At 38.3% G+C, this 16,443-nt stretch overlaps 1 protein-coding gene across 10 annotated transcripts in view; it reads right to left on the minus strand.

Moving 5' to 3' along the window:
- Positions 1 to 41: 41 nt before the first annotated feature.
- nav1b (neuron navigator 1b) overlaps positions 42 to 16,443 on the minus strand; it is a 99,442-nt gene continuing 83,040 nt past the window's right edge. For 9 of the 10 annotated variants that reach the window (XM_058403172.1, XM_058403171.1, XM_058403170.1 and 6 more), the window contains 19 exons: positions 15,502 to 15,554; positions 15,239 to 15,262; positions 14,830 to 14,907; positions 13,046 to 13,129; positions 11,457 to 11,568; positions 11,213 to 11,334; positions 9,004 to 9,173; positions 8,729 to 8,891; positions 8,404 to 8,581; positions 7,740 to 7,831; positions 7,546 to 7,641; positions 7,177 to 7,345; positions 6,096 to 6,331; positions 5,584 to 5,738; positions 5,425 to 5,496; positions 5,022 to 5,218; positions 4,586 to 4,704; positions 3,686 to 3,883; positions 42 to 3,440 (listed from right to left, as the gene is read on the minus strand). In XM_058403172.1, the coding sequence (XP_058259155.1) occupies positions 3,354 to 3,440; positions 3,686 to 3,883; positions 4,586 to 4,704; positions 5,022 to 5,218; positions 5,425 to 5,496; positions 5,584 to 5,738; positions 6,096 to 6,331; positions 7,177 to 7,345; positions 7,546 to 7,641; positions 7,740 to 7,831; positions 8,404 to 8,581; positions 8,729 to 8,891; positions 9,004 to 9,173; positions 11,213 to 11,334; positions 11,457 to 11,568; positions 13,046 to 13,129; positions 14,830 to 14,907; positions 15,239 to 15,262; positions 15,502 to 15,554 (2,405 nt within the window). In that variant the 3' untranslated portion in view covers positions 42 to 3,353. The remainder of the gene's footprint in view (positions 3,441 to 3,685; positions 3,884 to 4,585; positions 4,705 to 5,021; positions 5,219 to 5,424; positions 5,497 to 5,583; positions 5,739 to 6,095; positions 6,332 to 7,176; positions 7,346 to 7,545; positions 7,642 to 7,739; positions 7,832 to 8,403; positions 8,582 to 8,728; positions 8,892 to 9,003; positions 9,174 to 11,212; positions 11,335 to 11,456; positions 11,569 to 13,045; positions 13,130 to 14,829; positions 14,908 to 15,238; positions 15,263 to 15,501; positions 15,555 to 16,443) is intronic. The other variant, XM_058403180.1, reaches the window with a different exon arrangement.

Raw genomic sequence — 16,443 nt, forward strand, 5'->3', positions numbered from 1 at the left:
TTGTGCTATATGAAATTGATAAAAACACAGCATACACAAGGTTAAAGAACATGGTGTGGTTTTATTATGGCAGATGTGTAACGTTGGACGTGTGGTTATGCAGAGACCTCTGAAAGCATGCCAGTTCCCCACAGGTTTACAGGGTCACTCCAAACAAACAGCTTCTCCTTTACAAACCACATTTCTCTACTAGTTTTCTGATCCTAAATGATTGTTGTCGCAAATGACTTGGCTATTTACAATGTATACAATTATGACATTATGTACAAAAAAGAAAATCAATCGATTTTAACAGTTATCTGGGGGAAATTAAAAAAAAAAAAAACAAGAAGGCTATATCCTATTATAATGGCCAAACATTAGGTAGACCATTTCCAAATTCTTTTTCACACAAAGGTGACATGCTTTTACAACATTTAGAAACCCATTGCACATCTATTGCACATTGCAAGTTACATTAGATACCAAACCTTTGATAATAGACTATTTTAATTTTTGAATCAATAACAAGCATTGTATGGAATTTGTGGACTGTTCAACAACTTCACCTAGGACTAATATCATAGCCCACTGTAGTTGTACACTCCAATAAGTCTTTTGAGCAGATTTGTTGAATCAGCAGATAATTGTAATATAACTTTGGCCAACAAGATTTTTTTTTGTTTCTTTGCATCCAATTCAACTACATGATACAAATGTAATACTCTCAAAATTGTGATCGCCAATAATGATCGCCACACAAGCAGGTAGTATAGTTTATGGTAGTCTAGCTTCGGTTTACTGCACTTGAGAACATTTGTAAGTGGGGCAGAGAGAGAGAGAGAGAACAAATATAAAAAATGCACATCACTATCATCCTCCCTCATTACCGCTCAATGTCAACAGTAAGTTGTTGAATAGTCCTGTTAGGGAGACACAGCACAACACAACACAGCCATCACAGTTACAGGCACATGAACCAGAGACATGATGCAGGCAGAGCACAGTGGCTTCTGTTCCCAACATCCTATTTCATACAGGGGCAAACATGAGGCACAGATATAATCGATGGCTGGGCAAAACTTAATTTCTTCTTATCTGTTGTATCAAAGCCAGACAAAACATATGAAGAAAAGATTAAAACCTTGCCCCTTGGGCTAAGCCACATTTTCCCAACTGTATTGCAATTTTATGGTAAATTACCAATAATACTGTTACATTATGAAGGCCAATCTATCCTCAAAACATTTTAAATGAAATATAGATTAGCAAATGGGACTGGAAGTCCTTCAATCTCTTTTTAGGAAAGAAAGCCACTGCATGAGCCTGGCAAAAAAAAAAAAAAAACCCAGTCAAGCAGTCATAAGTCTTAAGGGATGTAATTAAATGGAAATCTCCCACAGCAGGTTGGGATTAGCAGCGCAAATAAACTTCAGAAATAGACAATCTTACTGTATCTGAATATAAGTAATACCTATCTAAAGGAGTTTGTGGCACTTTTTACTGATCTAGATAACAAACCCTATATGACCATTTTAAGACCCTTTCTGTCAGGAACATATTTACATTGATGAACAATGACACAATACAGTGTTTAAGGCAAAATAAAAATAGCAATGCAGAAACCATTTGGAATGATGCAAATTTTACAACTGACCCACTCAAATCAGTTTTGCCTGTAAACATGCGTATATTGATATGCTTTATGTTTTCTGGTAAAAGTGAGGGAAATTACTGGTCCACCACTGCTTGTTTTGAGCAACTGCACATCCTCTAAATTTATGCAGTACATTCCTAGCCAAGCTCGTCGGAAATTCATGCCTCATATGTTTACTACAGGGCCTAATGTCAGATCTGATAAAGCAGCACGCAACTTCACCTTTAATTTTATTACCAGAAAAATACTGTTATGATATGCTTATGAGAAGTCTCAATGGAAACATCAGATGAAGAATAATGTTAAGACATGCCGCGGCCATTTGAAGTAGAAAGGAGTGCAGAAAGAGGCAGATAATGTTACTGGATGAATAATTGGTGTCTGGTAGTTATGTCATGAAGATGCCATTGTAAGCTATGAGATCGTAAGGCTATTTTTCTGAGATAAAGCACCTATACTTTTAATATAAGACCACTGCATGGGAAAATAGTCATTTTCCTAGAGATGGGTGATGTCTGATAGCACCAAATAAATCAAAACAGAATCTTACACTTTTCTAAAGTTCTTTTATCAGCTCTTAATGCACATCTGTAGGGGCAGTTTCTCTCCTACTCTGAAACACATGGCTGGTACTGAGCAGGTCTGAACACTTAAGTATTTGGTTTTTGCATTTTGAGATTTTTGCACCATATGCTACAAGAGAGCCTTTAACTGAGAGTACAACAATATTAAATAATCATACCTGAATGCCTGAGCATACCCACCCCCTGAGCTGAGATTAGTTTTGAAGCCGAATAAAATCTAACTACAGTACTGTTACATAAAAAGAATACAGAAAAGTTATGCTGTTTAGAAAGCTTACAGAAATAGCACTCAGCTACTGCAATCTGCTTAAAAGCTCTCTATGCTCTTTGTTATGTATGGTTGAAGTGCTGTCGCTGACTTCCCAAACACTGCCAGTAGTACGGCAATGTAGATTTTGAGATGAATGCCGCCCCCTACAGGGGACAGGATGGCACACTTTGCAGGCCTTTTATTGACAAAACAGCTAAGAAATCCTAGGTTTTTTTTAAAGGTTCAAAGCAATCCTAGGCTTTAGCATGCAGTTTAAATTTTGAGTAGACGATCACCAAAATGTAGGGCCAGGCAGACGTGCTTGATCAGCAGCAACGCTGCTGCACACTCATCACTGCACGTAGAGATGGTGCTTAACTGGATGAACTGTTTTCCTCTGTTCTGAAGCTGTGAGGTGAATGCAATTTGTGCATGCTAGCAATTAGCAGTTAACACCTGCTTCCTTGAGTTGTACAGTGGGCAGCAGTGGAACAGTAAATGCTCATGAAAAGAAAAACATACTGATTATGCCGGATGTAAACTGTATAATGTATATGATCTGTAGGTACGAGCATTATATAATCTGTTTGTAACAAAAGTACCTATTTGCTTGTGACTAAAAGTATCTATTGGCTTTAATGACACATTTTTTATAACAAATATTCTTGCAATGTACATACATTATTATATAAACAGGAAAGCAAAACGAGGTGAGCCAACCAAGAAAAATGACTTATGTTCTCTGTTAGAAGAATACAGACATTTTTTTTAGTAATTTATGACATGAAGATATATTTCAGGAGTTTGCATTAGGACCTCTGAGTTTCGTCAGAACCACTGAAGAGATGAAAGAGATTCGTGAAGGCTCAGTATATATTTGTGTTCATAGCGTGGGCAGTTTGGGGTCTGCCTCTTTTTCTGGCGATTCAATATAATTGGCTGCCTCCTGCAGTTTTAGCAGCATCGCCATCTGCAATAAAAATATAAGACAGTGAGGAGAGAAAGATTAGAAAGGTGTATTAGACATACCATCACAGCACTGCTGTGCTTAATTAAAGGAATTACCTCAAATTCCATTCAAATGAAGACACAGTAGTATTTTTGAACAACACCTGCTCTTTGCAACTAATGCCTGTATGAAAACTGTCTCAGCAAACTGTGGCATATTCAATTTGCCGAAATCCTACTGATTTCACAAAAATTGGTGTAACTGACCAGTGGGTCCGACTCCATGGAACTGGGAGGAGTTTCTTTGTGGGGCCGTTCATCTCCAGCTTGGCTTGGGCTGGCTGGTCCCGTGCTGGGTGGAGGCAGATGGAAGAGCTTGGCCTGGTCCTGCTGGGCAGAGGGCCAAGGGAGAGAATCCCGCACCCACTCCACTGGGTCCTCCCATACTGCCTTCTGACCATGTGCCTGTGCCAGGAGAATGTTCTGATTACATATGTACATAATAATTATAAATATTGAAGAAATGTTAGATTGCTGTTTGGATGAGCTAAATCAGCTCAAGAAATCCTCAGGAAATGGTGCACAACAAGAAATGTCAGATTTCAGATTCTCGTTGTGTTGACATTTGCATGATTATGTGTCACGTTTTTATATTTTTGAATATCAGTTTTTGGCTGCATACAATATTTACAGTTCATTATTATGTTTACTAGTTTAGAGTGCATTTATAATTTTCCACTGCTCAGTGTTTACAGTTTGATATTTGTTTTATCAGTCTTTGTAGGAGTGTACAACTGTAGCAGAAGAATGTCATTATATATACACACAGCACTCTATGCACATGACAATAAAACTTAATAAAGACTAATAAAATCTTGTGTTGAAGCACTGGCACTGTCTATGTAGGTAAACCCTAATTATTAGAGATAAGAGATAAAGCTGCTGACATTATATAAGCTATCTGATTAAACAGAAATCATGTGTTCCACTCATTATGCTTATAGATGAAAAAACAACTAAATCTGCATGTTTAATGGCTTTGTACAGAGCAGTGACATAATAACAGCTTTCACATTACCAAATTTTCATGCAAACCGTGCTTTGTTTCAAACTAAATTGGCAATGTGAAATGTGAAATATTTTCTTTGCCCAGGAAGACTGACGCACCTTGATACCATCTTTGGCTCCTTCCTGTAGGTAAGGAATGATTGAGTGGTTCCACAGGTCAATGAACCAACAGCGAAACTCCTCAACTGTCACTGGACAGGACAGGAAAAAGCACGGTCCTGCAGTCCAAACACAAGGCCAGAATGATAAGCAGGTAAAATGGAAATAATTTCATAATTCATATTGTATTTTATAGCAGAATGTCAAGTGTTACTTGTAAAAGAGGACAAAAAAAAGCCAAATGGTATTTCGTTCCCTTTTAAATTGATCATCTTAAAATACTAGCAACAGGGTAATATGTTAGCAGCAGTTTCTAGAATGCATTAAAAAACTTAAATTCTTTAGCATTCATGTTAAATTAGAAATGAATGGCCTGAGGTTTCAAAAGCCACTCCTACAAGTAATTAAACTGATTTGTAATCATTAAAAGTCTTACCAATGAGGAAGTCAGAGGTGCTGTGCTTCTCCAGGAATGTGTGGAGGTGGTACCAGAGCTTGGGCACCCAATCTAGCACCCGTAGGAGATCCTCATTCATCAAGCTTCTGGGGTCCTCTGCTTCCATTAGCTTCCTGTGCAGGTATCGCACTAGAAAGCCATTGGCTGGCTCCACGTTATTGGAGAACATAACCATCCTTCAAAGTCAAAGTAAACAATAACATTAGAGGATGTCGTTGACAAAAATGCAGAATGCTGAGCAATTGTTCTCCATTAGCTTTATTTGTTATTAGCTCCATAATTCTTTCTAATGAATAACCACTATGTTTTTAGGTTTTCAATTTTTTGCCTTCAGTTTTGTAAGCTGATCGATGATTACATATGATCCAGTGTTCGCACCTACCTAAAGCTAAGGTGCAGACTGTGGTTGGGAGTCATCTTCACTGGTTGATTTGTGGTCCCTATAATGTATGGACTAAGAGATGGATATTATAGATGTTAATAAATCCTTGTTTTCAAAAACAATGGAAAAAATATGGCATAATCTACAGCATTCACTTACCATTTGTGATATTTACATGTTAAAGCACCATTAACTAATTCACTTATGGATGCAGCATCATGAACATCATCAAGCATGACAACCAGTGGGATTTCAGATGTACTAGTCTCCCGGTCAATCTGATTTGCCAGATTAGATAGATAAAGTTGAAGATCCTGGAGATAAAAACAAATTAAACAAATTAAAAACTATAGGAGGGCCCATCTTTTTATGGAATAATATATATATATATATATATATATATATATATATATATATATATATATTTTGGTAATCTGCAATTTATAATCTTTGTGTTTTAGCAGCTCAGCTTTACTCTATTAATTTCCTTATGTGAACATTGTACTTGTGTCATATGTTATATAATGTTAAGCAAAATAAAACAAAACATTTAAACTCTATTGTTTATTTATGGCCAGTGTTCCACATGACCTTAAAAGGACATGAAAAATATAATGTTACTGCCCTTGTGATAAACAACTTTGGGAGTCTATCTGATCAGTGCAGTTTACCTTGCAGGTTTGACGGTGCATATTGAAGGAGACAGCGATGGCAGGGGTGACCTCTCGGGCACTGCGCTCCACCAGGTACTCAGCCAGACGGGAGGAGAGGTAAGTCTTTCCTGTGCCACTGGGCCCTGACAGGATTAAGCGCCGGTGCTTCAGCAGCAGACTAATATAGTGTTGGATCATAGGCTTCGGGATTAGTGTCTCAAACACCACATTGTCCACACACTTCTCCTTCAGTCCTGCATAGGTACAATGGAGATACAGATGCATGTATGTGATGCATGTGTCTGCTTCATTGTAAAAGGCGCTATAAATATATTCAAAATAAATTGAATTGAATTGAATTGAATGTATAATGGGATTGGGGAATGTTATGATTTAAGTGTCAGTGCTTTTGGAACTTAAAGAGCTAACTAGGGAAAGATTATATAAGCCTCTAACTGATTAAAGCAGCCTGATAAGAATATAATTAATTTGCAAATAGTACAAATATTAGTTGGTTCTAATGCCGTGACAAGAACATAATTCCCCTAGAAGCTTTACACCTCAGGGAAATCAAACCAAGCTCTTTCATTCTGAAACACTAACAATAGTAAGAAACAGGTGACGCCAACAGCCGAGTGTCCACAGACTGAGCCATCTGATGTTTATTTCAATAGTGGCCTCACATGGTCTCTATAAACTGCCATGAGTGCAGTCTGCTCTGAAAATAACCTCTAATTTGACCTTGGAGGAGTCTGAGTGCACAACCAAGTGTAATATATCTCTTCCACAGTAATGGTTGTGTTGAAAAGAGACTCTGCAGCCAGACAGGTTCCTTCTGATTGTTGGGGAAAACTGCAAGATTAATTTTCCTTTCAAACTGAGACTTATGGTGCACTTACATGTGCAGTGTTTAGGCAGGTTCAGACTAATATAACTTCACTTCATAACAGTTTCACTCTGATTTGGACTTATAGGCAATACTAACCATACTAATGGCTGTGAAAACACCCTTGGGATATGGGCGAGATCATGGGAAATGGTATTATCAATGTAAAAGAAAAATAATCATAACCAGCTTAACCTGCTTTTCCCCACTAACCTTTGAGAGACACGTTGATGCAGGTGGAAGTCTTGCTAAGGCAGCGTACTGGTGGAGTCTCGGGTGGCTGAACTCCTAGCACCCTCTTCAGATGACTGAGGCTGTAGCTGTAAATGGAGTCCTGAGACAGGCCCAGGCTGGAGCTCGGGTCCACTACTGACAAGTAGTCCTTTAGAAAAAATAAAGGAGGTGCGGAGGAGGTAAAAATGACCATACTTCAACAACAAAATGACATGTTATAACTATACACTAATGTCTTGCGCATATCATCATAACACAAAAAGTAGATTTTAGTGTTAGCCAATATGTTAACCAGGCTGCATAATGGGGATAATGAATACTTTAGTTGGCTGTAGCTCTTCAACTCACCTTAAAAGCTTGGCAGATGGCAGAGTCAAGCGTGCACCAATCAGTCTGCCCACTGAGTTTAACCAGGCCAATGAAGAATTCCAGCTGTTTAGCCTCCTATGTGAAAAGGTGTAAATTGTTTAGTTAAACATCATTGTACATTTTGTCTGGAAAAAAGAATATAAAATCTAAGATACTGTAGTATTGAGACATACCTCATTAAAGACTTGCTGGTTGGGGATGCGCACTAGCACTCTGACAATGCTCTCATCCTTCTGCAGGGTCGAGGTAGGACTTTGAAATACGTCTGCCACAAAAAAAAAAGCCATTAAATTCAATATTTTCTATGAATAATATAACTAAATTGCATGACACTGTTTTGTACTTATGTATGATAAAATATGTATGTTTTATCTATTCATGTGACACCAATCTTTTATAAACAACAATAATCATTCATTAATTCCATTTCACTTCATTTAGCACCGGTCAGTGTTGTGGTAAATCTGGAGTCTAGTAGAGAACAGTGAGCATAATACAGCTAAAATTTGATAGTTCCAAGGGGCAGATACAACCAGGCACACACACCCTCACACCCTCATTATCAAGGGGCAATCTAGTGTAGCCAGTCCGCCTACTGGTATGTTTTTGAGATGTGGAAACGAGTGAAACCGGAGGAAGTCATGGGAAGAACATGCAACATTTCATACAGACTGTTACCCAAGCTCAGACTTAAAATTGGGATTCTGGAGCTGTGAGACAGCATGCTACCTGCTGCACCACCCATCATTAGATTAGGAAACCATATCCAATTCAAACACAAAGTCCTACGTGACAGCTGCTAAATCTAAGATGGTGTGCACAAATGCTTCACCTCACCTGTGTTCAAGCTTTCAGTTGCTCCCATGCTAAAGGTTTTGCTAAGAGATGCCACAGATTGTCGTGGTGATAAGGTGCCCAGTGAGCCCAACCCGGAGGACTGGGAAGTGGAGCTTGGAGGTCTGGAGACACCCGTCTTCAGCTGGTCATTTTCTGCCTTCAAATTGTCTACCATCATCTGCATGAAAAGACATTTAGAGAGATATTTAATCTCTACTGCTATGCAACATTTATTTACTAGTGTATTGCATGCATGGTATGCATGTGTGTGTGCATGTGTGTGTGTGTGTGTGTATACAAGCACACTCAGAATTTTTTAACACACCTGCATCTTGCTCATGGCTTCCTGTAGCTGCTCCAGTTGGTGAGCAGAAGTAAGGGCCTCTAGCCGGATATCTGTAAGTTTACGTTCCTTTTCCCAAAGTTCAGAGCGCAGCTCAGACACCACCTTCTCTTCGGGTTCTGTGCCCTCACTGCTGTCACCCAGTCTGAAGTAAAAACACATTTACTTTAAAACTTTTGTTGGTGTCTGAGAATGTGGTCAACATTGCCAAATGAGACCCAATAAAAAAAATTCAATAAAAAGAAATTGTCTCTTACCCAGAGGAGGAGACAGAAGTGGACGTGTTTAGTGAGAATGGTGTATTTTCCACATTGTGATGGATTTTAGGGGAGGAAGGAGTTGAGGACTCAGGGGTGGCAATTTCCTCAATGTCCGAGTACGACTTGGAGCCCTTCTTATAGAAAGCTCTGTTAAAGGAACTTCTCAACTGCAGAAACAGAAAGAACAACAAAAAGATATATCTCAATACATGACTCCTGCATTGTGTAAGTCACCGGCATAATATATAACATAGTACAGAAAATATCAGAGCAAGTAAATGAAGATGCACAAAGCAAATGAAGTAGCACAAAAACTCATGGAATGAGTAAGCATGTCTACTTATTTGATGGAAATGTCCTTAAGTATAAGAAATAAAGGACAGAATTCCAGGTCCAAATTTAAATATTCAATGGTGAGAATTAGGCATTAGGCAATTAGAATATAAGCATGTCAGAGTCTCCTCATAACACAGAATCCAACTACAGCAGCAGCTGTAAACTGTGAATATTATATGACATAATAATCATCTAATATTATGTCCACATAATATATTAATGAAGTGCTGTAAATACAAATTAATCTATGATCAACAGAAACACCACAAACGTATGTGATAAACAAGGCATGATCTAAATGAACTGGTGAACAACTTAGCCTTAGCCTTGATTTGCTTGATTTAGCCTAGATTTATAAAAATAAAAAATTATTCTTCCTTTTTTAAAAATGCCATTAGAGTATGAGTCATTGGTGCTGAATGGTCAGAGAAGGGAGGGTCAAAGAAAAAAAAAGCTTTTTTTTCCCCTGAGTGGGTGGCAATAGCAGGGACTGGGAAAATCACTCACCTCATACACCTTAAAGGAGAGAAGGGGAAGGCATAGGAAAAAGATCAGACTCATACTTAATGTTGTATCCAATGCACATTGCAATAGCACACAATAATACAGAGAAAGCAAGCAAGAGAGAGAGCAAGAGAGAGAGTGAGAGAGAGCGAGAGAGAGCGAGAGAAAGATCACTGGTAACCCAAAACTGACAGGCTGATTATCTGTGCTTTAAATAACAGTGAGGACAAGGAAACTAAGAAATATACAGATGCGTGACAAATGTAAGGAACACTAGGGGTTCTGTTATGATATTATGCTATTTAACAAAGGGGTCACTGAAAATCAGTAGAAAGTTATTCTGACTGATCGCTTTAGAATTGAATACAATGCCCATATCCACAGGGTATGAGGGCTCAGGGAACGGTGAATAATGAGTATGAAAATTATGTACCTCTTATGCTACTAACTAACTAAGAAAGTATTGCACCTCTTTGGGGAGCTCATGGCACACCTGACTAAGATCCTTTATTTTGGCTTTTCCTTTTATTTATCACCTGATAGGAAATTGATTGCTTGTTGAAGAAATCTAGATTGAAGTCATTAATTCATCAGTGATGTAAAAGGATGCACAAAGACCATGTGTACTGATACCACTGATACTTAATTATTTCAGCTTCACTTTCTATTTACAGTTTAAAATGAAAAATTAAGGTTCAGGTTATTGAACCATAAGTATGGGCTAACACACGTCTTTGTAGTACTGATTCAAAACTGCACAGTTTGTGCTAGCTAATACTATGTAAAATTTATACCATGTATTAAAGAAAGAACAGTAGTACAATTAAAGGTTAGAAGGAACTTGACAGAAACAACCTAAATAAGCATCTTGCACTTTTTTAGAAAAAGTCAATATTGAACAACAGGGAGGATACACAAGTAAAAGTTGCAATAAAGAGTTTAAATTTGGAAATAACTTATTTACATGAGTTGTTCTCACTCCTGATTGAGCAAAGCAAATGATGGTATTTTCAGTTCTGTCATGTTGTAACTGAGTAGCATTTTATTTTTGCTCAGGTCAACTGAGACCTGTATATGTAAGGCAGAATTTAAATCATTGCCTGGTTATATCTTTGTGTATAAACCAACTAAAATAATGCATCGAATGGTCATGTGACCATAAGAAAGCAGGTCATTTGTATTGCATCTGCATAGCAACAGCTAGGTCTGGGGGGAAAAAACAGATCTTTTAGCAGAATTGAAATGAGTGGACAGATAATCCAATAAAGAAATGGGAAGAGCAATTACTTTAGCATGCCCACATTCACAGATATGGCCAAGAAAGCCTGCTGTGGTACACTAAGAGCAGATAATGCAACAATCTTACCCAGCTTTTCTTCTTCTTTTTCTTGGCATCTTGTTCCTTCAGGCTACCCAAGCTGGAATGACTGGTGATGCTGTTCATGCTGGCAATGCTCTCAGATGAGTTCTGCCTGTTAATCTGTAATTCTATAGAGAGAGAGTAGTGACAAGTTGTGGATGGAATAAGCCATTGTTTTATCATCAGGATAAGAACTTTTTGCCACTTAAGTCAAACGTATCAGCATCAGATCATTTTCCCTCCATTTTACCTTTGGGTGTGGAGTCAGGGGTGCTGAGTGCTCCCTGGATGATGACCTGGGCCTCTGTGTTTTTAGACTTCAGTACTTCAATGGTGTCCCTCAGGTCCTGTAGTTCAACGTCCTGCAAGTACAAGACATATGAGATGCAGGTATTACTGACATGTAGATTTGGTGACCTCTATAAACACTGTATTTGCTGTGACATAAGTCCTATAATGTTACAGACTTTTATTTGATGAACTTAATGCATGTGTCTCACACTCTCTTTTTCACCATTATAGCTTTCTCATCTCTCCTGATTCTACATTGGGCTAATGGAAACACAGTCTGAATTGCACTCTCAGCGCCTTGACAGATAATACTAAGTGCCTCCTGAAAGCATGAGCTCATTAGTGGAGCAGTTTAAGTGCTTTATAAAGCAGAACGCTTAAAACATGATACTGCTGCTTGAATCGAGCCAACTTCTGACACCAGTGGTCAGAAACACAAACCAGACGAACATTCTTTATCAGCCCTCCTGAAGAAACATCCAGCAACAGCACCAACAGCGTCTTTTAATCAACAACAAGAGAAACTAATGTTCAAATTGTACTAGCACATACAGAAGTTATTTTAAGAGCCAGAATATCTAATAAGGACACAAGAAACCATTCTGAATTAAATAAAAATGTATTTAATTGACACAATTTGCAGGTGTTCTCAAAAAAAAAAAAAAAGAGGGACGTCGGGTTCATGTGAGATAAGTTTGAATACGTCTGGCCTAATGTTTATAAAGTCCTTAAAGCAGAGGAGTTTAAACTGCGGGGTTGGAGGAGCAGTGCAAACACCAGAAAGGAAGTATTTCAATATTAGAATTGTCTAACTTTATTCATTTTTGCTTAGGAGTGCCACATTTTAAATTTCAGTATGCTGGAAAGAACTGTAAAATATGCTAAAAGAACTGCCACACCGACGTTCTTCATTTCATGCTAGTAATGTTTTAGCCCATGAGTTCTATGCTTGAAATATGCACTGAAGTGGCACCATCATTTTCCATTAAGGTAGATGTAGAATGTTTCAAGTTCACACAAAAGTGTCAAAAATGACATTTTTGATCAAGGATGAAATTCTGACAGTCTCCCCTCAAAACGAAATTAGACTAAATAGGCCTACAACAAAACAGAAGCAAAAGCAGTAATGTTATTGATGCTAGTAACTGGACAGTGCTTGAGAATGCTGTTTGTTTGTTTTGCTTTCCTGCACCAGTCAGCACTCAGACACATCCAACCACTTAGCAGATCAATAATGTGAGTCTAGGCATTATTCTTTTTCAGGGTTATCAGGTCTGCTGTATTATTAGACTCTTTTTTTTCATGTTGTTCTATTTTATTTTATTAGCCGGTTAATCGTAGGCAATAAAAGCCTTGGGCAAATGGGATGACTTGGCCTGTTTTTCTAATTATACACTGCAGCAGTTAGAGTACTGACAATATATTTTTGTTGTGGTTTGGGGGACTAAAGCTCTAAAGAAAAGAGGCCTCAGGGGTAAAAGAATATCTGAATGTCTGCCCAAAAGTCTACATTAATGTTATGTAAGACACACACACATACACACTTACCTTCTGATCAGAGCTGACTGACAGGCTTTGCAGGCGAACGGTCATAAGCGTCAGACTCTGTTCAAATGCTGCCACCAGATTGGCCTGCAAAAGAATGCTAGCATTAGTGACAGACAGACAGTGACACACATCATAACACTGAGTACACCTCACACACAAGTGTGTGTGCACGTGTCTCCATCCAAGCTGGAGAAAAGGATGGGAGAAGACAATGCAAAAAGTCTGTGGTACATGGAGGGGCGAAGTGATGAGGTGAACAGAAATTGACCTGAATGATGGAAGGATAAGTACATGAGGTCTGGCATTTGTCCACACAGCATTTAGCACAATGTGCTTGAAAGAACATCAGAAAGTGATTCTAGTAGGATTGTGCATGCTATTTTGCTAGGTCTATTTAAAAAAATAGATTAATACTGTTAACATATCATTTTATCATGATTAGCATAACCAATTGATGAGCTCCTAGGAATGTGTGTGGACTGCACAACTTCTCATGAGCCATCCTTCCACAAACGTTATACTTATTAACAAAACTATGACATCATCAGCATTTAGCTGATGTCCAGATGACACCTGGTAATGAGCTCCACTTGACATCATCAACCAGCACCGGGCTGGGGGTGGGGGGCCTGCAGGGGGACGAGGTTAAAAGTCATGCAACAGCAACAAGGGACAGGCTGGAAGTGACAGTCCAACAAACCTGGCCTGCCTGCTAGAGCGAGCAGCCCCCGAGGACCCGCAAACCAGCCCGCAGCCAGAAGAGGACATCAGCCAAGGAGAGAGGGACAGTGGTGTTAGGGTCAGGGTTATACTGCTCACTCACACACACACACACACACACGTTCCCACACACACACTCGCATATTAAGACAGTACTGGGATCAGATTGAGATCATTTCCACTGTACATGTCACATAATCATAGAATGCTAAAAAAGTAACAAGATGTAAGAGGGCACTAGAGGTGCTGGAATAGGTGCTTGATGTTTACTGAACCCAGTTCTGTAGAAAAAAAAGGTTTTTGCAGGGGAGATCTGTTTGATGTGGGTTAGTGAATGTTGTCAGTAAGGGGTGGAATTCTGTGCATCAACAATCATTATTCATCTATCAAAATATGAAAAATTTAAAATGTATTTTTTTTGTATCCCATTTTCTCTCCATTTAGTCATTTGCTAATTACCTACCCAGTAGCTTGCTCTCTCCTGTGAGGTGACAGCTACCCACTGGGCAGGGTGAACATGTGCAGGCTAACACCTGCTTCCTTGAGGAAACAAGAAGCCAGTGCATCTTTTCAAACTGCCGCTTATGCTGCATCACAGGGCAGCCGAACACACTCTGAGGAAAGTGCTATCTACCCTCTTCTGCATACATGAGCCCACAGACAGTCACAAGTGTCACTCTGATTGATAGGAAAGAGAGTATTCCATCTCTCCCATGCAGAGAGCAAGGTCAATATTTCTCAGATGGTTGTGGCATTGTCTGGTTTCAACATCCCAATGTTTTTCTGTTGTGCCACTCCTGATGACAGGAGACAAATGTTTTTTTAAAGACCCAAGACCTAATGATAGGGGAATTTAGGAATATATAAATGATGGTGCATGAAAATATGTTTACAGAATAGCAAATAGCTTTGCACAGACCATACACAAGCTCACAAGAAAAAATTAATATAAAATAAATAAATAAACTACAGCATAACAAGGCACAGCTCAGTGAAATCAGCTGCTTCAGGAAACTGCTGCATTCAGGTTCTGCTGCTTGTGTTTGGAACATTTCGGTACATACGTTAGCGGACAGCTGATTCGTCAGGTTCGCCACTTTGTCTTGAGATGCTTCAAGTTCACGCCTTAGTTTTCGGATTTGCTGTGAAGAAAGACAAGTCTAGCTGTTAGGTCTCATATCACCGCTACCAAACCAGAGACTAATGATGATTTTTAAAGAAAAGAAGCGACACATTATAATTAGTTATGTGAGAGTTTATAACATAAAACGTATAGGAGAATGATTTAAACATTGAGCTGCACTGGCTTATTGAAGGAGTTGATGGACTACATAATGTTCGACTGCAGTTAAACTTACAACTCTTCAAGGACTACACTACATTATGTTTATAATGTGGAATGATGAAACAAAGATTGCAGCCATAACCACAGACAAACATGAAACAAGAAGGGTGCTGGAAGGACAGACTTACCTCTCCCTGCATTCTCTCCTCTGTCTGAGAACGCAAGATGAAAGAAGTAGAGGTGGGAGCAGTAGGAAAAAGAATAAAGCTCAGGATTGAGAGCAGCACAGAAAGATTTTGGGGCCTTTTTTTAATATATAATCACTAAATTACTATGTTGTTATCACTACTGTATATGGCAAAAATAACTAATATATCAGATTAAAAATATAGAAAAAAAAAAACTGAGAGTATGTGGCCACTGTGCTTCCTTCTGGACACTTCATACTTACTGATGAGTAGTTGGATGATGCATTGGAGGCCAGGGAGAGGACAGAACCGTGGACTGAAAAAGAATATACAGCAAAATAATCGGCACCATTAATATAGCAGGAAATTATAGAGATCGTAAATTAAAGAGAGTAACAAAGCAATTACAGTTTCATAAAGTGAAATGAAAATCAATATAAACTCAAGTAAAATAAACAGAACAAGGACCAGTTTGATGAAGCAATCACAAAAAATGATCTACTGTTTTATCTTACAACTTCAAATGTGTACATATAAAGGAATTATCATACAGAGTGCGTGAAACACCAGTCCAACCAGAGATTTATGTATATTTACAAATATAAAGGTATTTCATGTGTGCTCCATATCATGTACTGGGACCACTGAGAGTCAGATTAGTGTGAATTATTTGTGTACAAAAATCATTAAAAGGTAGGAGGATGAAAATGTGAAAAATAAGTTACTTTTTTCTATGCTCAGTAATAGAAATGTTAAGACCAACTTCTTATGACTGCAGACAGTGGTCTATTGATCTATTTGAAAGTGGATGAGGAGTTTTGCCACAGTGGGAAAGTACATTTATACATTCAACCACTCTAATATGATTCAGGCAGTTAGACCGACTATAGTTTAGGATTTTACCCAGAAGCCACACAAGAATAAATATATAACTTGTAGACTAATTATTACTGCTCAGTCCCCATTTTTATACATGGTATCCTGGTAAATCTGTGAACAGTTATGAATGTACAATCTTTTATCGTTTTGGTCAATTTACCCTTCAGTTCCACTCTTGACATATGCACATGAAACACAGGTCACAATCAATATTGTGGATAAATAATTAAACGATTTTAGTGTTGGATAATAATAATAATAATAATAATAATAATAATAATAATAATAATAATAATGTTAGTAGATAGAAGCGTCCTAATCTACAG

This window comes from Hemibagrus wyckioides, linkage group LG11 (assembly GCF_019097595.1).
Source record: "Hemibagrus wyckioides isolate EC202008001 linkage group LG11, SWU_Hwy_1.0, whole genome shotgun sequence".
NCBI lineage: Eukaryota > Metazoa > Chordata > Actinopteri > Siluriformes > Bagridae > Hemibagrus > Hemibagrus wyckioides.